The sequence below is a fragment of the Ruditapes philippinarum genome, unplaced genomic scaffold (assembly GCF_026571515.1).
Source record: "Ruditapes philippinarum isolate M1 unplaced genomic scaffold, ASM2657151v2 ctg8665_1_1_1_1, whole genome shotgun sequence".
NCBI lineage: Eukaryota > Metazoa > Mollusca > Bivalvia > Venerida > Veneridae > Ruditapes > Ruditapes philippinarum.
The window spans coordinates 23172-48369 of record NW_026861400.1 but is presented as its reverse complement, the minus strand read 5'-3'; the positions used below and the strand labels follow the sequence as shown (position 1 = coordinate 48369).

The following is a 25198-nucleotide window of genomic DNA, read 5'->3' as shown; positions in this document are numbered from 1 at the left end:
CTTTTAAGCCTTTCATCACAGTTTCTCTGTAGTCATAGACATAGAAATTAAAAATAGTTCGTGTGTCGTGAAAGTGTCTGCTCTGTGATGAATCGCATTTTGCTGTCCGATCGCAGACAATAATTATGGTCTTCGTTGATGTTAAGTAGTATTCTATCGAAGTATTAATTTAATTTTTCTTCCTGACCTAGCATTACGCAGACGGTCAGTCCGTGATACATTTCCATGTCTCCTCAATTTTATCTACAATATCATTTGTATGGAAGCCTTGGAGGGTCACTTTTGAGTTTTGACTTATAGATTTATTTTACTATTTTCTTATGACTTTTGATTTATGACTTTTGATTGATGACTTTTGATTTATGACTTATGATTTTTGACTTATGGATTTTGTTATTTCCCACGTGCTTTCCATTATAATTATAATTTCCAAGGACAATGTGGTAGAATATGACAACGATTCAGACGAGGTAAGTTCATTTACCTAAGTTTCCTGGAGACTTATTTAAAAGAAACAAAATATGTGGGCTCATATGCAAGAACAGAATGTTATTCTTATATAAGCCTTTTAAATTGATTAAGAAAAGAAAATTCTTTGCTTGCATTGCATTGCATTGGGTATCCATTTTTTTATTTTGATTTCCGGAACAGGGATATATAATCTCAAATTGACATACAGCGTATGAATCAAATGCTTTATTTTTTATATGGGGTCCAATTTTAAATCCGAACCAGTCTCGCATTGTTGTTTGCTGCAGTTACAATCGGTTTTCACCCGTAGTTCATTCTTCGTCCATCTAATATTGAACATAGACCAAATTATAGACCTTATTTTGACAAAGAAATTTGTGGTAAAGAAATTTCATGAAACATGGTATTTCAAAAATAATAAATCATACAGCTTTGAAACTTCACACTTGTTTAGAACACGCTCTAAGTTAGAAATCTCTGAATTGCATTGTTGTCAAATTATGCCTCTTTTTTTATTTTGAATTCATGGTTTAGAATTTTCATGAAAAATGGTTTCTCAAACACTATTGTAGCGATTCATTTGAAACTTAGAACACATATTAAGTGTTGACATCTTAGATCAATGACCAAGTTTCGTATGAGTGGCGCACAATTTGACATACTTATGCCCATTTTTAAAGCTAAAATGTTTTGTCAGATGTGGTCCCATAAACCAGTTATGATATAATATTTAAACTTTATTCACTTGTTCAGTATCAATAACTTAGGTCACATACCAAGTAAAAAGTACATGTTATTTGTATATAAACTTTTGTATACAGTTATGTATTAAGGGATTTTTTGTATTTCACTTTGTATATAATTATATGTATTTCATTTCAATTGAGATAACACATACTTTTAATGTTTTCAGTTTAAATTCAAGTAAAGCTTCCTGTAGGAATTAAGGACGTTCTGTCGAATGGTTTCAACTACAAAGCAGTTGCAAGAGCATCAGCAATACATATTTGTCAAGTTTTCGGAGCCAGTTTAGAAGACTAAGAGGTTTCATGGCAAAACAGCGTTCGTTCCGAGTGAGAAGTAGAACAGTTTAGCAAATGCAAAATGTCAAAACACTAGTAATTCGGTTTTCTTCGTTATTGTCTATGGAAATATTCAGACATTTTTGGAATACGAGCGTTACTTTTTCACACTTGTTTCAGACGCTCGATAATTTTCAAGTTTTAACCCCACCACTTATTGAGGACGCTTTATTGGAAACACGCAATGTCACGTCCCGCCACGTTCATTTTATACTGTCCATTCCTCCAATATGGTACAAAACTTGTATCGATATACACGTCATGGTGAGACAGAGAAAAGTGTGAAAAATCATGAATTCATAATTCTGGCTTTCATAATTTTCAGTATTTGCCCATTGTAAAGTTTCAAACTTAAAAGAAAGGTATCGAAATCAAACTTTGCATGTTCGTATAGCTTTGCGAGGCAGAATGAAACATACTTCTTGCTATCATAGCTACATTTTAGAAAATCCCCTTTGTTGTTGATTTTTTTCTTCTTTTTTTTCATACTTAGATTTTGTTAAACTCATAATTATCTCAAAAACTGGCATCAACTTGAATTTACTGGCAGATATATCTCGGCGAGACAGAGTGCATTGTGTTGTTAACAAAACTTTTGATTATAACATTTAATCGTTCTTCTAAGTTAATAAACATTCCCTTTTTCGACATGCTGTGGGTTGGGGGTATGCTCATTACAAAAGACTATGATTTTTCCATTTCATATAAAGTCGGTTATTCTTCGGAAATAAAACGAACTTGTGGACGTTATTTAATATATACATTAAACAATGTATACAGTTTCTTAAAAGTAACTAGGAAATTTTTAGCTAGAGACTGTGTTTGTTTTTTTCTCTCTTTTGAACATTTAGAAATGAAGAAATAACGCTTTGACAATGATTTTAAAACTCTTGACTTCAATAATAATACAGTCACTCTAGCGTTGCTAGTTTACCTAATTTATCTTATGTTTTCAAAAGCTTCGTTAGATCACTCATGATTTTCTTAGTTTTTCATCAGTAACGAATCAACGATGTGTTGTTTTGTAGAAATATTGCATGTATATATGTCTTCTGTGACGTAAATACTTGATGTTTTTGTTGATGGCAGTGTTTATTTTTAGCTGTTCCTTAGTGTAAGCTTTTAAGTAAGGCATGTGTGCTATTTTAGAAAAAAAATGCTTACCTCTGTATTTCTTATCTCTGTTTTTAAATTAAATATAATGAAGCTCAAATTCAGTTTGTTTTGCCTATCGAATACATTTGTTTTCTTATAAGACAACAATTTTGTTAAACAAAATAAAGCACGGTTGTAGAATAAAAAATGTTTGTTGTTATCTGTTTAAACGCATTTATTCCAAACAATTATTGATAGCTCTGCCAACCTGTCACGGACAAGACCGTGAGGTAAAAATCTTTGGTAGTGTGGTCTCTCGGTAGAGGTATATTTAGGTAGTCTGTTGAGGGAGCTGGCTGTTTCCACACAGTTTACTTCTATAGTGATTGCTATTCTATTTCTACTTTGCTCATTTCAACCTCTTACTTATTATTTTAATGGAACACTATCTCTACATAGATAAATGAATTCTCTGTAACATTTAAATACTGTTTATTCCAGTTGGAAATTGCAAGTTTATTTTGGTTATAACAAAGTTACAATAACACAATAATAAATTGTCAACAAATGAGTAAAATGTCTTTTTATCATTTAGGACCAGATTTAATATGATAATGTAAATAAGTACAAGTTAGTTTGAAGTAGAAATCATCAAGAGTTTTCAAGTCATATTTGTGTCAAAACCGTTTTCTAAATTTTATTTTATACCTATAAATTTTTCTTCCAACGGATAGAAAATTCAGTATTATGTAAGTGAAAAATACGGAACCATATATGGAAATGCCGGATTATTTTTGACATTGGTTCCGATCTTAGCTGTGTCTTACGTATCATTAGGAAACGGGAACCAAAATTATAAGAGGCGTCGCCGGTTTTGCATAAATTACGTATTCATCCGTCAGTCATATATTTATTTTTTATTTTCTGAAATTTCTTATAGAAGTGTAGTTTAATGAAAATCATTTTACTAAAAACAAAAAGGTATATAATAAAAGTAAAATAATGTTGTAGTAGCTTTCTGTGGCTATGCATTTACTACTTGCAACATTGGAAAATTGATCAATTTTCCACCGCTGCTTGTAGCAAAATACAAAGCCTTAAAAAGCTACTACTACATAATATTCCGTACATATATCTCCTTTATTTTAATGTATTATAATGCCTAACGCTTGTACCCTCTTTAATAGTCAACACGGAAAAATAGCGTTCCAGTCAAGCGTGACTAACTTCAACAAGGAATTAAATAATCTATTTCAAGATGTAAAATGTTAATAAAAATTGTAATAAAGCTACACATCTAGAAAAAAGCTAAGAACTGTTTAATCTGAATAAAACATTCGTTATTTATCAAGAATAGTTTATTTAATTTAATACTTAATGTTGCAGACGGCACTTATAAATGAATGTCCCGAATTAAAACTTCTATACATATGATTTCACATTAACAATTGGTGTTGATTCTTCACGTAAAATCGATCAACTGTGATAAAAACATATGAATGCAATAATTCTAATGCAAAAATGAGGCTGGTGGCTAAATGTACTTGTAAACATCATAAGTAAAAAGTGATAAATTGTAAGTGAAAAGTCATAAGGCAAAACCTAAAAAATAAACACGAGAAAATAAGTCAGCATTTATTACAAAGATCAATTACTATTTTTGAAATAACAATCATATATATTCCTTTTAAATACCATAATACATCCTATAAAGTATGGTTGCTATTTGTTGCGAATGAATAAGACATTTGAATCTAATTACACATACTTGAAATTACACGTATAACTTATATGTCACGGTACGAATCTATTCAGTAGATGATGTGCAATCTCGGTCGGGACAGAGCTAGCCCTGTAAGGGGTTCCGGGTTCGAATCCCGGTATGGCTGCATATCTTTCTCCCCCTGTGACATTTGGCATAGTGGAAAGTGTCCCTGCCAGTCACGCGGGAGACCGAGGTTCTATTCCTAGTCGGGCAGCCGTTTTGTTACCAGGGCTTGATAGAAGAGTTGCAACCATTATTTGCATATATACAAACAACATTTGCAAAACATGTTGAAATGAGATTACACGGATATTTTTTAGACTTTCAATTCATGTATTTCTTTTAAAAAACCTTTTTAATGTATATGTTCTGACTCATAATAATGCCTACAACTCCAAATCCGTACGGTAAATTTTGCTTAAATTTTGCATACAGATGTCCTTTTAGGTATACCACTAAACAATGTTGTCAATTTTATAAGCCTTATAGTGCAAATTAGAGTGGTTATAACTTAAATGATAATTTACAAATATATTGTAATTTGCTCAATATTTACAAACCAATATCTTAAAACAACCATATAATGAAGTGAAATCGTAGACTATCGTCTTTATGATTTTAAAACATCATTTTTTGAAACTTAACCTATAGTAACCTAGTATATTATCAATTACACGAAAAAAATCAGTATAAGTCGTTTCAAAGCGTAGTTATATTAAATCTATTCTCAAAATTAAATTTTTCAACTCGGTACACAGTTGTAGTGCTGAATCAGCGTCCAATGGCATCTGTAGATCTGGCTTCAGAAGGGGTGCTAATTCTATGAATTCCTCACATTGTCTTCTTGGGCGTGAAAACATGTTCTTTGCAAATATATACGTCTCTCAAGTTAACTGCATTGCCGAAGTCGTGAGTTTCATACAGACCTGGTACAAAAAACAGTGTGTCAGGTTTACCACAAATTACAGAAGAACTTTTTGTTGCCTTATTTCATGTGCAATCCGGTCTAACTCGGTTTGTATGAGGTCCATGAAGCAAAATTTTAAGTTCTCACATTGTATCGGATCCAGATCATTAAATACACAAGTATCGCGTAAGTGTTTGAAAAAAAATCTACCAATGGATTCCATTTTGTCTCGTAATGTACACCACCACTTCTCAATGCGTTGGTTAGATGTGCTTTTTCCAGCTACAATGCTTCGAGTACCAACTATCGGATCTGTAGAATCGTGTCTGAAGTATTGCTGCAATAGTAAAGCAATGCAGCTTTCCGTACCAACATCACAACCTAGTAAATGGGTGAGGGGGGACTTGATAATGTTCATTAAAGGTGTCTTAAAGTATCTTGCAATAAGGTGTGGGTCGTTATTTGAGTCCAAAACCTCTAACCATGTTATTTTTCTACTTTACCCATTCACAGCACCATGGATATAAAATCCTTGTAATTTAAGTTTGTCTTAACCGTCCATATGTCATATAAAACTGGTTCTTTGGCGTAGTATACGTGTCGGCATAAGCGATGAGCTTTCCGCATCTCAATACCACCCGGATCAAGCGCTCTCATTATTTCCATGACGTCGTCTCCCTTGACGTTCATGTGGTAATCCAGCATTAACCTACGCCACATTGTACGGTATCCTATGCGTTGTCCATTTGTTTGTATTTCTCTGTTTATAACATCAGATCGACACAGTCTCAATAGGAGTAAATATTCCATTACGACGTTTAGAATTTAAGCGTTTAAAAAGTCTATTCACTGTACTAAATGACGTCGTAATGCCATGCTGTACCAGAAAGTACTATATTATCAGCAGAGTTTTGTTTGTTATAGATGTTGAGGGTAGGTATCTTGGCACGGTAGCTTTGGTAATGCTGAACAGTATAATGATGAAGACACAGATCAACATCAAGGTTTTCATCCTTGTTACCTTTTGTCCAGTAGGTGTGTCTGAAATAAGAGTTTATCTTTTATCTAAATCTTTATACATTTATATTATATAAAATGGGTAAATCTCTTAGCTCCATTTTTTAAAGATTGATAGGTGCGAAAAATATTTTAAATGCTAGTAGGATATTTTGTTCTAACTGGTTCTATATCTACGTTTATTCTTCAGTGTTCTTTTCTCAATTGTTAAAATATACAACAAAATTAGACGCAAATGGTGCTCGATTACAATTTTAAGTTAACTTTGTACTTGTGTGTATGAACAGAGCACTTGCCGTTCTTTACTGATTCCGTGTTAGCTCAATAAAATGCTGAATTGCGTTACATGTTTAATACTGTGCACCATGTCATTTTAAGACGTATTCCCTGTCTACTTGTAAAACAGTTACAAGTTGTATTTTGTTTGTTACTCATGGGCAGATTTTGTGATGAGGACAAAAGATGTATAATCACTAATATAATGAACATATTTAGAACATAGAAGATTGTACACACACAGTCACACTTGTGGAATTAAAGTCTGTGATATATTACCACTATGGGATTATATCAAATAACATTTAATTCCCTCCTTAACACATCCTCTCCTCCATGACAAATCTGAATGAAATTATTTAAAACGTTTAAAAACATACCTGAAACCAAAGTTGCTGCTTTCAGCTTCTAAAGCACGTGTAAAATGGGTTAGCCAAAAGTCATAAGACGTAAGTCACAAATCAAAATTCAAAAGTCGAAAGTCAAAAGTAAAATATCCGTAAGTCGAAACTCAAAAGTGACCCTCCAAGGCTTCCATACATTTGCATAGCTAGCTTGTAATGACAACAAGCACCCAAAATTTCGTGTTCTTTATTTCCGCTATATTTGTGTTGCTACTCATTTATTTAAACTGATGTCTTGATTCAACGGTGCGCTGAACATTCAGCAGTTTATATGTAGGTAGGAGGGTATTTTTGTATGAAACACATACATTAATGAGAAATAATTATTCACAATTCTTCGATTAAAAAATCTTCTATCTAATAATTTAATGATATGAATGATAAGCGTATATCTTTCCTTTAGGATGATTGTCCATATTAGGTTGAACACACTTTTAGATTTCTGCGTCACAAGGTCAAAGGTCAAGGTCACTATAACCTTAAAACTGAAAACAGTTTACGTAGCACAACTTAAGTCCATTTGGCCCACAATATTCAAACTTCATAGGAGGATATAACTCTTTATTTAATTCCCATGTCTTACAAATGCTTCATTCTTACAAAAACACACTTTCGGGCATATAATGTTCCGCCTAGCGGTGCTCTTGTTTAAATTTAATTATTTTTTTACATAAATTATATATTGAAACAACGATCATTTACAGATATTTTGATTAATTAGCAATATGAAAACATGAACTTTAGTTTAATTTCTTTGTCATAACAAGCTCCATATTTTTTGTAACTAGTACACTTTGTAATAAATTTCACATTTCTTTGTTAAATCAACTTAATAAATGTAACACTTGTTGATCCCATTTTTTTTCTATAAAAATACTAACAACAGTACTGGTAGTGATTTCAATCAGAGATGTAGATAACATGTTATATATATGACTCTGTTTCAATATTCAAATTGATACTTATAATATGTCTTTATTGTTCATTAATTTTTTTCTCTTTTTTTATTATTCTATTAATATCTTTCTTAATTTAGTATAAATAGAATTTTCATGTCGTTAAAAATAAAATTTCACAATTTTGTCTTTCATTTAAACCTCTCATCATTCAACCATCAATATTCTATTTATCACATACCCAAAATAAAGACCGTTTAAAGTGAAATAAGAGTCGTTTTTCATTGACGCGCCTTTAGTATAACGCTAATATTAGCGCGTCTTTACACTATGTTTGTATAACGCTAATGACGTCACGTCAAAATATATGCTAGGCCGTGCAATACATTTTACAGAGTGGTGTGTGATTATATGAATCTTACAATAGCTCGAGGGTGACTGTTTACGGCGGTAACGAGGCTTTGCCGAGTTACCGCTAAACAGTTACCCGAGAGCTAGATATTCCCTTCTGCACCGACAGCTGGTGTTTGATTCTTTTTCTTGCATATTGCATATCAATTATTTTCAGAACAGAAAGTACGAAAACTGATATTTTCATTACGCACTTTTTTTCTAATAGCAGCTTATGAACTTACAACTTCATTCATAACGGTTAAGTGACGTCATTCTAAGAACGCAATTCATTCATAAAAGGCGCGCGGCAATGACGCCATTTAAGGACGCGACTTGTCTTACATGGGGGTGTAAGACAGGGTTTTCTAGCACCGGTCCGGTGTAAACGGTAGATAATCCTGTCTGATATGCAAGAAAAAATAAAATATTCTCTGAAAATCAATTTTAATTTAACCGATTTTGGGGCCGCATTAACCAAATAGAAATAATGTGGGGCCGGATTGACTAATTTTGGGGCCGGATTGACTTGAGGCCGGGTTAACTCAGGTGTACTGTACTGTATAGTACTTTAGAGCAAAGACATCTTTAATTATTTGAGTATGTAGATTTGGAGTTCCACATTCTTCTTAAACATGCAAAATAAAATTGCAAAATGCTACTCTAGTATAAACAGTAATCATAGGCCTACTGCAGTATGTCTATTTAACATACACATTTGTACTTATTAAATTAGGCTGTTGAAACCTCGAGGTATTAAATTTGTCAAGGGGCACAACTCTCAGAATATTCTCGACGAATGCGAGTGTGTTTGTAAACAACAGTCAAAAATGGAAGCAGCTCCTCAGGACTTTTCTGTGATAACACAGAGCGTGGTGACTGTAAATGTATCAAGTTCTCTCAATAGCTTCGGTAGTGAGAGAAGATTTCAGAAGAATTTACAGATAAAGGATTTGAAGGTAGAAAATTTAAGCGAAATGTCCAGGGCCGGGGGGGGGGGGGGGGCATACCTAGGCTGGGTCCTACTAAACACTGCTAAGGACCGCTAAGGACTGCTAAGGAGCCACAAAGGACTACTAAAGAGGCACAAAGGACCTTAAAATACCTCCTAGGCCATTCTTATATTACATGGTATTATTTTTAGTGAAAAAAAAATTATAATTTTAAGAAAAAATATGATTTTGGTGAAAATTTTATGAGTTGTCGGACCGCTAAGGACTGCTCAGATACACAAAAGACTGCTAGGGAGGCACAAAGGACCTTAAAATACCTCCTAGGGCATTCTTATAATACAAGGTAGTATGTTTAGTGACAAAAAATGTATAATTTTAAGGAAAATATCATTTTAGTGATCAAATTCATGTTTTTGAAGAGTTGTAGGACCGCTAAGGACTGCTCAGGTGCACTAACAACTGCTAGGGAGGCACAAAGGACCTTCAAATCCCTCCTAGAACATTCTTATAATATATGGTAGTAAGTTAATAGACAAAAATGTATTTTTGTAAGAAAAAAATATAATTTTGGTGATAGAATTTATGCTTTCGATGAGTTGCAGGACCGCTAAGGACTGCTCAGGTGCGAAAAGGACTGCTAGGGACCTTAAAATATTTCCTAAGGAGGCACAAAGGACCTTAAAATACCTGTAAGGGCATTCTTATAATACATGGTAGTATGTTTATGTGATAAAAAATGTATAAATTTAAGGAAAAATATCATTATAGTGATAAAATTCATGTTTTTGAAGAGTTGTCGGACCGCTAAGGACTGCTCAGGTGCACTAACAACTGCTAGGGAGGCACAAAGGACCTTCAAATCCCTCCTAGAACATTCTTATAATATATGGTAGTAAGTTAATAGACAAAAGTGTATTATTGTAAGAAAAAAATATAATTTTTGGTGATAGAATTTATGCTTTCGATGAGTTGCAGGACCGCTAAGGACTGCTCAGGTGCGAAAAGGACTGCTAGGGACCTTAAAATATTTCCTAAGGAGGCACAAAGGACCTTAAAATACCTGTAAGGGCATTCTTATAATACAAGGTAGTATGTTTAGTGACAAAAAATGTATTATTTTTAAGAAAAAATATCATTTTAGTGATAAAATTTATGTTTTGAAGAGTTGTCGGACCGCTAAGGACTGCTCAGGTGCACTAAAAACTGCTAGGGAGGCACAAAGGACCTTCAAATCCCTCCTAGAACATTCTTATAATATATGGTAGTAAGTTTATAGACAAAAATGTATTATTGTAAGAAAAAATATAATTTTTGGTGATAGAATTTATGCTTTCGATGAGTTTGCAGGACCGCTAAGGACTGCTCAGGTGCGAAAGGACAGCTAGGGACCTTAAAATATTTCCTAAGGAGGCACAAAGGACCTTAAAATACCATAACTACTATATTACAAAGACATACCCAGGTCCCTGACAAAAAAGCAAGTATACATATTAATGTTTAAGCATATATCAATTATGAAGCCGGTCTTAAACACACATAATAATATTTATATACATGAACACAGATCCTGACTTTACATATAAATGTACAAGCACATATAAAAAGAATATATATACAAACACATATCATTATGAATCGATCGCATTTTTTTCATATACATGTATGTTGAAAATGTGTATATTGGCTGAACAAATTGTCCCTTCTGCACAGTAAATGGACTATCTATGTCAAATAATAAAGTTATTTAAATATCACAGAAAGGATAACTATTTGGATGAATATTCTGCAAATTGTCAATCTTAAAACAAGATACAAACACCAAATCATTCTTAAATCAAATATGCAAACACATTTCCTAAAAAAAAAAACATCAAAAATTATATGACTTTCTAATCCTTTTTTGTTCGAAAACCCAGAAATTACACGCCGCAGGGAGGCGTTTGTTACATTTTTGGGGGGAAATGTTACACTAGATGTTCAAATCTCATAGTCCCTGGGATTTTGGTTTTAATATAATGATAATAGCTTTATTTGCTTTAAATAGTACATAATGTTCAATTAATGTAAACAAAATAGAACAAATTTCAGCAAAAATACATAGAATCAAGCTCCTTGATCAAGGAGTTCCTTTCTTTTTGTATTTAAAATGAAAAGTTGCATAGACATTTGAATGAACTGTTCTGAAATTAAATAAGAACATTGATAATGAAAGGAAGATTCTTTATTTCCAGATAATGTGTTAAAGAAAATTATCATACAGACAGTAAACTTTCTATATATATTTACAAAACAATATATAGTGATATAATCAAAATTTATGTTTTTAATAGATTTATACAGGCTGAAGTAAATTATAAGTTGTCATAAGCTTGAATTTCTATTTACTAAAATAGTAAATACCAACAAATAAAAAATTTTCATTAAAAAATTTACAGATCTGCTTTTAAATTGTTGTAATTTATTACTACCAATTGATGAAATTTTATTTTTATTTATGTGAAATGTCAGTAACATTATTATATGAAGATGTTATTATGATTCAGTGTTATATAAGTTCATTATTTCCCAGTATTGATAGTTCTCTATGTTAATGTTTCAGTATAAATCGACAGCTGATCATTCATTAAAATTTATAGAGTCAAAATATTTGTTTAGGACTTTGTTTACAAACAAATTTTAATTATTATCACTTTTTCATTACTGGGGTCATAACCATATATTAAAATCCTTTTTCTTATGATCTTCTTCCATTTCTTATAATAATTATATTGGTCAAGTGATATGACAATGTGCTGGAATATGGAGACAAATACTTTATTCAGGGTGGTGAAATATATTTGTTTTTTGGTTGTTTTTTTTCATTGACTATATATTTGGCCAATAAAAAAATGATGTTCAATAGATCCTTAGACTTTATTGATCTACAGCCTACTTAATAGGCATTCTCTAACAGAAAGTCCCTCCCACTGTTTTGAAGTATACCACCCTATATTGGCACCCCACTGGTTTGTAATATATCACACATACAATACACAGCTCCCAATATACAGCTTTGTTAACTTCCATAATGTGCCAGCCCAATCTGTATGTATATAGTTAGGATCCTTATCCCACTGTTTTATGAGGGCTGGGATAGATGATTTGTTTTTTATTGAAGTAAAAAGAATGATCTTAAAGAATCTATGTTTTAACCATTGATTAATTTTAACCACAATGTCACTTCAACATTCTATATACCCTACTTTAATAGTTTTCTGTGAATATATAGCCTGATAAGATTTATCATTCTGTTATGATTATTCTATTTAATTTTAGTGTGAAATATTTCTATGTACAGTTGCAAAGCTAACTACTTCCATATCATACAACATAAGAACAAGATAAGTTTAGTGTTATTGTAAAAAGAATCATTTGCTCATTTCTGTTACATCTGTCCACTTCAGTTCCTTAAAAAAAATATTTATATATATATATTTTTATCACATAAACCCCGGCGCAGGAGAGTAATAAAGCCATTTAATAAAAACGATATTACACTAGTGTAATAACACTTTGACATGACGTCATTTGCGCTATATATAAACATAGCGTTACACTATGGGCGCGTCATTGTAGAATTACTCATTTTAACAGTTCACTGTTCTTATTTTGTATATGTGATAAATAGAATATTATATTTGTGTAGATTCAATTCTAAATTAATATTGAACTCATTGAATAAAACAGTATTATGCTCGCCACAGCTCGCATAATATGATTTTATTCAACTCTTTCAATAAATTTAGTATTAAACTACACTCATTCAATATCCTCTATATATGTATCCTACCACTTAACATAAGAGCATTTACTTAAAGACCTAGTCAATTTTCACATCCTATGCAGTCCTGTTACTCATCCAAAACATAATAATCAACACCAAAATACATAAAAATAGAAAGATCACTAAACAAAATTAAATAGAATTACTATACTCTAATAATTATTAATTTAAGGTCTTTTGTGCCTCCCTAGCAGTCCTTTTTGCCCCTTAGCGGTCCTCCAATTCATCGAAAACATAAATTCTATCACCAAAATTATTTTTTATCTTAAAATATTACATTTTTGTGTCGCCTTGAAAAGGTGACATATAGGGGTTACTTTCGTCGGCGGCGTCTGTGTCGGCGTCGTTGTCGGTGTCGTTGTCGGCGTCGTTGTCGGCGTCCCCTAAAGCTTGTCCGGAGCATAACTCAGTCACTATAAGTCTGATTGACTTCAAACTTGGTATGCATGCTTCTTTCAATAACCCGAAGTGCAGTGCACAAGGACCGGTACTCTGCAGTTCTTATTTTTTGAGTTATTGCCCTTTTGTTAATTTTCATACTTTAATTTTGTCCGGGCCATTTCTCTTCAACTAAAAAAGCTATGGACTTGAAACTTCATAGGATGATAGATCTCATTATTAAGAAGTGCAGTGCACAAGAACCAGTACTCTGCACTTCCTAATTTTTGAGTTATTGCCCTTTGTTAATTTTCATACTTTATTTTTGTCCGGGCCATTTCTCCTAATGTATAAAAGCCATGGACTTGAAACTTCATAGGATGATAGGTCTCATTAAGAAGAAGTGCAGTGCACAAGAACTGGAACTCTGCATTTCTTATTTTTTGAGTTATTGCCCTTTGTTTATTTTCATACTTTAATTTTGTCCGGGCCATTTCTCTTCAACTAAAAAAGCTATGGACTTGAAACTTCATAGGATGATAGATCTCATTATTAAGAAGTGCAGTGCACAAGAACCAGTACTCTGCACTTCCTAATTTTTGAGTTATTGCCCTTTGTTAATTTTCATACTTTATTTTTGTCCGGGCCATTTCTCCTAATGTATAAAAGCCATGGACTTGAAACTTCATAGGATGATAGGTCTCATTAAGAAGAAGTGCAGTGCACAAGAACTGGAACTCTGCATTTCTTATTTTTTTGAGTTATTGCCCTTTGTTTATTTTCATACTTTAATTTTGTCCGGGCCATTTCTCCTTAAGTATAAAAGCTATGGACTTGAAACTTCATAGGATAATAGATCTCATTATTAAGAAGTGCAGTGCACAAGAATCGGTACTCTGCATTTCTTAATTTTTGAGTTATGGCCCTTTGTTAATTTTCATACTTAATTTTTGTCCAGGCCATTTCTCCGAAAGTATAAAAGTTATGGACTTGAAACTTCATAGGATGATAGATCTCATTAAAAAGAAGTGCAGTGCATAAGAACTGATACTCTGCATTTCTTATTTTTGAGTTATTGCCCTTTGTTGATTTTCTTAACTTTATTTTTGTCCTGGTCATTTCTCCTCGAGTATGAAAGCTATTTACTTGAAACATCATAGAATGAAAGATCTTATTGATAAGAAGTGCAGTGTACAGAAACTGCTGCTCTGCACTTATTATTTTTTTAGTTATTGCCCTTTGTTATTTTTCATATTTCATTTTTGTCCTGGCCATTTCCCCTAAACTACATTGTTCACAAGGCGACACATCCGACTCGCGGAGTTCTAGTTTATCTATAAACCTACTACAATATATTATAATAATGCCCTAGGAAGTAACTAAAGGTCCTTTGTGCCTCCCTAGCAGTTCTTTGCGCACATGAGCAGTCCTTAGCGGTCTGGCAACTCATCGAAAACATAAATTCTATCACCACAATTATGTTTTTTCTTAAAATTATACCTTTTTTCTCACTAAACATACTACCATATATTATAAGAATGCCCTAGGAAGTAATTTAAGGTCCTTTGTGCCTCCCTAGCAGTTCTTTGCGCACATGAGCAGTCCTTAGCGGTCTGGCAACTCATCGAAAACATAAAAATCTATCACCACAATTATATTTTTTCTTCAAATTATACATTTTTTCTCACTAAACATACTACCATATATTATAAGAATGCCCTAGGAAGTAATTTAAGGTCCTTTGTGCCTCCCAGCAGTTCTTTGCGCACATGAGCAGTCCTTAGCGGTCTGGCAACTCATCGAAAACATAAAATCTATCACCACAATTATATTTTTCTTAAAATTATACCTTTTTTCTCACTAAACATACTACCATATATTATAAGAATGCCCTAGGAAGTAATTTAAGGTCCTTTGTGCCTCCCTAGCAGTTCTTTGCGCACCTGAGCAGTCCTTAGCGGTCCAGCAACTCATCGAAAACATAAATTCTATCACCACAATTATATTTTTTCTTAACATTATACATTTTTTCTCACTAAACATACTACCATATAATATAAAAATGCCCTAGGAAGTAATTTAAGGTCCTTTGTGTCTCCCTAGCAGTCCTTTGTGCCCCTAGGAGGTATTTTAAGATTCTTTGTACCTCCCTAGCAGTCCTTAGCAGTCCTGCAATTCATCGAAAACATAAATTCTATCACCAAAATTATATTTTTCCTTAAAATAATACATTTTTTTATCTATTAACTTACTACAATATAATATAAAAATGCCCTAGGAAGTAATTTAAGGTCCTTTGTGCCTCCCTAGCAGTCCTTTGCGCACCTGAGCTCTCCTTAGCAGTCCAGCAACTCATCAAAAACATAAATTCTATCACGAAAATTAATTTTTTTCTTAAAATAATACATTTTTTGTCACTAAGCAACATTTTTTGTCACTAAGCATACTACCATATATTATAAGAATGTTCTAGGAGTGATTTTAAGGTCCTTTGGGCCTCGCTTATAGTCTTTTGTGTACCTGAGCAGTCTTTAGCGGTCTGGCAACTCATCGAAAACATAAATTCTATCACGAAAATTAAATTTTTTCTTAAAATAATACATTTTTTGTCACTAAGCATACTACCATATATTATAAGAATGTTCTAGGAGTGATTTTAAGGTCCTTTGGGCCTCGCTTATAGTCTTTTGTGTACCTGAGCAGTCTTTAGCGGTCTGGCAACTCATCGAAAACATAAATTCTATCACCAAAATTATATTTTTTCTTAAAATAATACATTTTTTCTCACTAAACATACTACCATATATTAAAATAAGATATTTAAATGTCCTTTGTGCCTCCCTAGCAGTCCTTTGTGCCCCTAGGAGGTATTTTAAGATTCTTTGTACCTCCCTAGCAGTCCTTAGCGGTCCTCCAATTCATCGAAAACATAAATTCTATCACCAATTTTATATTTTTTCTTTAAATACAGTCGAACTTCGCTCGCTCGAACTCGGAGGGTCTGTGAAAATTTGTTCGAGAGATCGGTAGTTCGAGCCAACCGAGGTTGAACTATTATTACATAGAACACATATCTAATGGTTTTCCAGCTTACATAGGTCAAATGATAAATACGTCAATATAATTGTTGTTAGAACACTGTTTGTCGAAAGCGTCATATTAAGAATTATTATCCTATTGAAAAACAATATTATCGGTACACTGTGTTAATCTATATTTATGCATATTGTAATTGGTTGAGTTCGATTGAGCGATCATTATCCAAACTGTGAGCAATGTTCAAAATATATTTATATGTCTATTGTGGAATTAATTTTATTTTAAACAATGAATTAATAAATATAAAAAACAACATGTTACAGCAGCATATATTTGAAGTCATTTACAAAAATAAACACGTACAAGTATCATTCTATAAATAGATTACACTGACAATTCACGATACATGAACCACGGTTGTAATTAAAGCCGTCCGGGTAAACGTCATTTATTTATTGACTTTTGAGCATTTCAGGAGTTGTTTTCTTTTTATCGTTACTAAAGACGGCAAATATACAATTTTATCATAACAAACAAATCGGTTACAACATCTTTTATTTTGTATCAATTAACCTTAACCTTAATTGCCTTTGTCACGATCACGAGGTGTTAAAAACATGTGTCACCGACTGTCAATTATTTAGAACATGTCGACCTGCAACCTTTGTTGTCTGTTTGTGTTCGACCGGAAAGGTGTGATTTACACTATATTTCTGCCGAGGGGACCAGAGATCATGTTCGAGAGTTCGAGCGATGGGTGTTCGAGCGATCCGAGGTAGAACAATGTAATTATATAGGAATTTTGCCGGGACTGGACGATGAGTTCGAGCGAAAGGAGGTATTCGAGCGATCCGAGTTCGAGCGAACGAAGTTTAACTGTAATACATTTTTTATCTATTAACTTACTACAATATAATATAAAAATGCCCTAGGAAGTAATTTAAGGTCCTTTGTGCCTCCCTAGCAGTTGTTAGTGCACCTGAGCAGTCCTTAGTGGTCCGGCAACTCATTGAAAGCATAAATTCTATCACCAAAATTATATTTTTTTTAAAATTATACATTTTTTCTCACTAAACATACTACCATATATTATAAGAATGCCCTAGGAGGTATTTAAATGTCCTTTGTGCCTCCCTAGCAGTCCTTTGTGCCCCTAGGAGGTATTTTAAGATTCTTTGTACTTCCCTAGCAGTCCTAAGCGGTCCTGCAACTCGTCAAAAACATAAATTCTATCACCAAAATTATATTTTTTTCTTACAATAATACATTTTTGTCTATTAACTTACTACCATATATTATAATAATGTTCTAGGAGGGATTTGAAGGTCCTTTTTGCCTCCCTAGCAGTTGTTAGTGCACCTGAGCAGTCCTTAGCGGTCCGACAACTCTTCAAAAACATAAATTTTATCACTAAAATGATATTTTTCCTTAAAATTATACATTTTTTATCACTAAACATACTACCATGTATTATAAGAATGCCCTTACAGGTATTTTAAGGTCCTTTGTGCCTCCTTAGGAAATATTTTAAGGTCCCTAGCAGTCCTTTTTGCACCTGAGCAGTCCTTAGCGATCCGGCAACTCATCGAAAGCATAAATTCTATCACCAAAATTATATTTTTTTCTTACAATAATACATTTTTGTCTATTAACTTACTACCATATATTATAAGAATGTTCTAGGAGGGATTTGAAGGTCCTTTGTGCCTCCCTAGCAGTTGTTAGTGCACCTGAGCAGTCCTTAGCGGTCCGACAACTCTTCAAAAACATAAATTTTATCACTAAAATGATATTTTTCCTTAAAATTATACATTTTTTGTCACTAAACATACTACCTTGTATTATAAGAATGCCCTAGGAGGCATTTTAAGGTCCTTTGTGCCTCCCTAGCAGTCGTTTGTGTATCTGAGCAGTCCTTAGCGGTCCGACAACTCATAAAATTTTCACCCAAATCATATTTTTTCTTAAAATTATAATTTTTTTTTCACTAAAAATAATACCATGTAATATAAGAATGGCCTAGGAGGTATTTTAAGGTCCTTTGTGCCTCTTTAGTAGTCCTTTGTGGCTCCTTAGCAGTCCTTAGCAGTCCTTAGCGGTCCTTAGCAGTCCTTAGCAGTGTTTAGTAGGACCGTACCTTAGGCTTCCTATATAAACCGGGGTAAGTGGTTCCAGTGCTATACCGTACTAGGAAAGAAAAAGAATTTAGAATAGTCTGAAGTTTCTGTGAATAACCTATAACATGGGCCTGTCTAAAACGCGGACGCCTTAAGCGGACAATATAAACATATAGGGAAAACGCTGACAATATAGACAAAGAGGAAAAAAGCGGACGATATAGATATATAGTGTAGACTAATTGGTGATGATTTTGGGCATTGATGAAGTTTATAAAAATGATGTGTAATTGGATTTATACTTTAATATATAAAAAAATATAATAAATTAGCAAATTGGGAGAAATATTAAAGTAATTTATGATTGAATGTCAATGAATTTTATATTATATTTATATGACACATTTACGGAATTTCTAAATATTGAAAACTAATATATGAAACAAATGGATCAAATGAATGTCTTTAGAATTACAATGATGGTACTATTAAATTGGCAACAGCTGATATGTAATTAAGGATATGTATTTCATTTTGGCAATGTTTTTGTCTGTCTTTATGTGCAGTAGGCGGACAAAAATTTGTTCGCAAAATAAAGAAAGCCTTGATTTTTCAAAATCAAAAGTTTGTAAGAGTAATTTTTAATCATAAATTATTGATATAAATAAGTAATGACAGGCTGTTGTTTTTTTATTGATACAATATAAGCAGAAGCGTGCTGCAAATTAACGGTAATTATATAAGTGTGAACAACACGCTACTGATTAATCGTGTCGGCACTTAGCTAGAGATAACATGATACGCATTTTGCGGACAATATAGATATATAGGGAAAACGCTGACGATATAGATATAGAGGAAAAAAGCGGACGATAATGAAATTTAGAGTAGACTTATTGATGATGAGGTGGGAATCGATGAACTTTATAGAAATGCTGTATAATAAAATAATATATTCATATACGTAAAACTTAATGGCAAATAAGATAATATATTTTTATGCCACCGCAGCATCTGCGATGCGGTGGCATATAGCGATTCACCTGTGTGTGTGTTTGTTTGTGTGTGTGTGTGTGTTATATAGATTATAAAGTGAACTTAAAAAAATCTTCTTGTGAAAAACCACTAGTCCAATTTCAACCAAACTTGGCAGGATTGATCCTTGGGTGAAGGCCTTCCAAAGTTGTTCAAAGAATTTCATTCCATGCAGAATTCTGGTTGCCATGGCAACCAAAAGGAATTATAAGAATAAATTAAAAAATCTTCTTGTAAAGACCCAAAAGGCATAGAGCTTAGATATTTTGCATAAGGCATTGTCTGGTAGACCTCTACCAAGATTGTTCAAATTATAGCCCTGGGGTCCAAATCGGCCCCGCCCGGGGGTCATTGATTTTCACTATATGTACATATAGTAAAAACTTGAAATACCTTCTTGTCTGAAGGTACCAGGCTTAGAGGTTTGATATTTGGTATGTGTTATTATCTATAGGTACTCTACCAAAGTTGTTCAAATTTTGCCTCTAGTGTCAAAATTAGCCCTGCCCCAGGGGCCATAGGTTTTCCTCATATGTATATAGTAAAAAATTAAAAAATCATCTTCTCTAAATTGACAAAGGCTAGAGGTTAGATATTTTGCATGAAACATTGTGTAGTGAACCTCTAGCAAGATTGAACAAATTATAGCCCTGGGGTCAAAATTGGCCCCACCCCCGGGGGTCATTGATTTTCACTATGTACATATAGTGGAAAATTAAAAAATCTTATTGTCTGAAGGTACAAGGCTTAGAGCTTTGATATTTGGTATATGATATCATCTATAGGTACTCTACCAAAGTTGTTCAAATTTTGCCTCTAGTGTCAAAACTAGCCCTGCCCCGGGGTCATAGGTTTTCCTTACATGTATATAGTAAAAACTTTAAAAAATCACCTTCTCGAATTGATAAAGGCTAGAGGTGAGACATTTTGCAGTAAACATTCTGTAGTGAACCTTTAGCAAGATTATTCAAATTAAAGCCCTGGGGTCAAAACAAAAAAAATGTGTTCCTACATTACTATTTTAGTGTTGTATTTATGCGGTGGCATAGCATTTTTTTACAAATGCGATCTTGTTTTCAAATTACGAATGATATTAAAAAAAAATAAGGATAAAAACTTTCATTCACATTTGTACAATGATTTTTGGACAAAAAACACGCTTATTTATAAATTCATGTTGTTTAAGGTTTTTAAAAGTTTAATGGTCGTTGATAAAAAAGAAAAAGGCATGCGTCAGCGTTTTCCTTGCTACCTGAATTGAACTGTCCGCTCTTTGCCCTATTTTGCGACAATATAAAATATATAGAGAAAACAGCGACGATATAGATATGAGGAAAAAGCAGTTTTCTATTCTCCCGCCGTTTTATACATTTATTTCGTCAGCGTTTTCCTTCTATCTATATCGTCCGCTTTTTCACTATATGTCTATATTGTCCGCATTTTCTGTAGCCACTTTATTAATTGTACAAGGGTGAGATGTGTGATTACTTGAAATATACAAGTGTTGGTGCGTGATTAAGTCAAATACACAGGTGACACGTGGATACTTAAATTAGTTGATTGGTATTTATAGCAGAAAGTTTCTTTTATTCACTTAATGGATAAAATATAAATAAAACAAAAAAATATTATGAATTAAAGAAAGTTAATTGATATAAATTAATTATATACATGGTAGAAGCCAGATATTTTTTTATTTATAACAGTTTTCTATTCTCCCGTTTTATACATTTATTTCGTCAGCGTTTTCCTTCTATATCTATATCGTCCGCTTTTTCACTATATGTCTGTATTGTCCGCATTTTCTGTAGCCACTTTATTAATTGTACAAGGGTGAGATGTGTGATTACTTGAAATATACAAGTGTCGGTGCGTGATTACGTCAAATACACAGGTGACACGTGGATACTTTAATTAGTTGATTGGTATTTATAGCAGAAAGTTTCTTTTATTTACTTAATGGATAAAATATAAATAAAACAAAAAAAATATTATGAATTAAAGAAAGTTAATTGATATAAATTAATTATATACATGGTAGAAGCCAGATATTTTTTTATTTATAACAGTTTTCTATTCTCCCGTTCTATACATTTATTTCGTCAGCGTTTTCCTTCTATATCTATATCGTCCGCTTTTTCACTATATGTCTGTATTGTCCGCATTTTCTGTAGCCACTTTATTAATTGTACAAGGGTGAGATGTGTGATTACTTGAAATATACAAGTGTCGGTGCGTGATTACGTCAAATACACAGGTGACACGTGGATACTTTAATTAGTTGATTGGTATTTATAGCAGAAAGTTTCTTTTATTTACTTAATGGATAAAATATAAATAAAACAAAAAAATATTATGAATTAAAGAAAGTTAATTGATATAAATTAATTATATACATGGTAGAAGCCAGATATTTTTTTATTTATAACAGTTTTCTATTCTCCCGTTTTATACATTTATTTCGTCAGCGTTTTCCTTCTATATCTATATCGTCCGCTTTTTCACTATATGTCTGTATTGTCCGCATTTTCTGTAGCCACTTTATTAATTGTACAAGGGTGAGATGTGTGATTACTTGAAATATACAAGTGTCGGTGCGTGATTACGTCAAATACACAGGTGACACGTGGATACTTTAATTAGTTGATTGGTATTTATAGCAGAAAGTTTCTTTTATTTACTTAATGGATAAAATATAAATAAAGCTAAAAAATATTATGAATTAAAGAAAGTTAATTGATATAAATAATTATATACATGGTAGAAGCCAGATATTTTTTTATTTATAACAGTTTTCTATTCTCCCGTTTTATACATTTATTTCGTCAGCGTTTTCCTTCTATATCTATATCGTCCGCTTTTTCACTATATGTCTATATTGTCCGCATTTTCTGTAGCCACTTTATTAATTGTACAAGGGTGAGATGTGTGATTACTTGAAATATACAAGTGTCGGTGCGTGATTAAGTCAAATACACAGGTGACACGTGGATACTTTAATTAGTTGATTGGTATTTATAGCAGAAAGTTTCTTTTATTTACTTAATGGATAAAATATAAATAAAACAAAAAAATATTATGAATTAAAGAAAGTTAATTGATATAAATTAATTATATACATGGTAGAAGCCAGATATTTTTTTATTTATAACAGTTTTCTATTCTCCCGTTTTATACATTTATTTCGTCAGCGTTTTCCTTCTATATCTATATCGTCCGCTTTTTCACTATATGTCTATATTGTCCGCATTTTCTGTAGCCACTTTATTAATTGTACAAGGGTGAGATGTGTGATTACTTGAAATATACAAGTGTCGGTGCGTGATTAAGTCAAATACACAGGTGACACGTGGATACTTTAATTAGTTGATTGGTATTTATAGCAGAAAGTTTCTTTTATTTACTTAATGGATAAAATATAAATAAAACTAAAAAATATTATGAATTAAAGAAAGTTAATTGATATAAATTAATTATATACATGGTAGAAGCCAGATATTTTTTTATTTATAACAGTTTTCTATTCTCCCGTTTTATACATTTATTTCGTCAGCGTTTTCCTTCTATATCTATATCGTCCGCTTTTTCACTATATGTCTATATTGTCCGCATTTTCTGTAGCCACTTTATTAATTGTACAAGGGTGAGATGTGTGATTACTTGAAATATACAAGTGTTAGTGCGTGATTAAGTCAAATACACAGGTGACACGTGGGTACTTTAATTAGTTGATTGGTATTTATAGCAGAAAGTTTCTTTTATTTACTTAATGGATAAAATATAAATAAAACTAAAAAATATTATGAATTAAAGAAAGTTAATTGATATAAATTAATTATATACATGGTAGAAGCCAGATATTTTTATATTTATAACAGTTTTCTATTCTCCCGTTTTATACATTTATTTCGTCAGCGTTTTCCTTCTATATCTATATCGTCCGCTTTTTCACTATATGTCTATATTGTCCGCATTTTCTGTAGCCACTTTATTAATTGTACACGGGTGAGATGTGTGATTACTTGAACTATACAAGTGTCGGTGCGTGATTAAGTCAAATACACAGGTGACACGTGGATACTTTAATTAGTTGATTGGTATTTATAGCAGAAAGTTTCTTTTATTTACTTAATGGATAAAATATAAATAAAGCTAAAAAATATTATGAATTAAAGAAAGTTAATTGATATAAATTAATTATATACATGGTAGAAGCCAGATATTTTTTTTATTTATAACAGTTTTCTATTCTCCCGTTCTATACATTTATTTCGTCAGCGTTTTCCCTCTATATCTATATCGTCCGCTTTTTCACTATATGTCTATATTGTCCGCGTTTTCTATTTCGACTTGATGAAATATGGTATAAAGTATCATGTGTATGATGAAATTAAACACGTGCAGGATTATATCAAATATACAAGTGACACGTGGACACTTTATTTAAATAAAAAAAAAAATGGAATCAATATATACATAAATATATAATTTATACATTTCTTACTGTTTTATTGTCTGGTAGAACATAACATGATTGTTCAAGAAAATTCATATCTTATTCAGGTTGATAAAGATTACAATGGGGAATATCATTGATTAATTTGAACAAATAAATAAACTAAAGTCTTTTTTAATTATTATAATAATTACACATTTCAGATATTACTTTATAAAAGCCAATTATTAGCCTTTAATATGAATTTAACTATGCTCAGTCATTTTACACTATATATCTATATCGTCCGCTTTTTTCCTCTTTGTCTATATCGTCAGCGTTTTCCCTATATGTTTATATTGTCCGCTTAAGGCGTCCGCGTTTTAGACTGCGCCCTATAACATAAGGGATGGGCATGGCTTGATGTTCCGGAGATAGCAACCAGACCATGGTGTATTTTTTAGAAAGGAAGTGGCTAGCCGTACGGCTAGCCAAAAGGTCTAGCCGTACATGAGTCACGTACGACTAGCCAGGACACACTGTATTGGCTAGTCATACGGCACTTTTAAAAAATATATGGAAGGCGAAAGTGCATATGTTAATTATGACTTTAAGCGAGGATTTCAGTCAAGAATGTTTACTTTTTAGAGATTAATCGACGTGTTGGCTACGGTAAAGAATGTACTTTGTCATCTCAAGACGTCGAGAAAAAATAGCGTTTGGTTGCAGTTAAATAACATCAATTGAAATAGTTTACAAAATTTTGATAATAATCCTTTTTTGTTTCATTAAGTTTAATTTTTAAATTGAAAAAAAAAAACAAAAAAAAAAACACCGAAAATAATTGTTGTTAGGCTCTGATAATTGCGTCAATTACCGACGGTATAGAAGTTTGTCCATCGTCCATCATTAAGGAAAGTTTGCATTATTAAATTATTTCTCCTTTGTTTTTTTTGTTAAATATTCTTTTTATTTATTTATTTATCCCCCTCCGATCATTATTTATTCGATCCATGACGTGCTTAATTAACAGATTTAACAATTCATCTTTCATACAAATCATAAGCATGAAAATTAAGGATGCAACTTTGACACTTAATTTTATTAAGATAGAT

At 32.3% G+C, this 25198-nt stretch overlaps 1 protein-coding gene across 1 annotated transcript in view; it reads left to right on the top strand.

Annotated features, from left to right (window-relative positions):
* Positions 1 to 9064: 9064 nt before the first annotated feature.
* LOC132715498 (tubulin-folding cofactor B-like) overlaps positions 9065 to 25198 on the top strand; it is a gene marked incomplete at its 3' end in the record, with an annotated part of 28521 nt that continues 12387 nt past the window's right edge. Inside the window, exon 1 of the mRNA XM_060698502.1 lies at positions 9065 to 9262. Coding sequence (XP_060554485.1) covers positions 9134 to 9262 — 129 coding nt within the window. The remainder of the gene's footprint in view (positions 9263 to 25198) is intronic.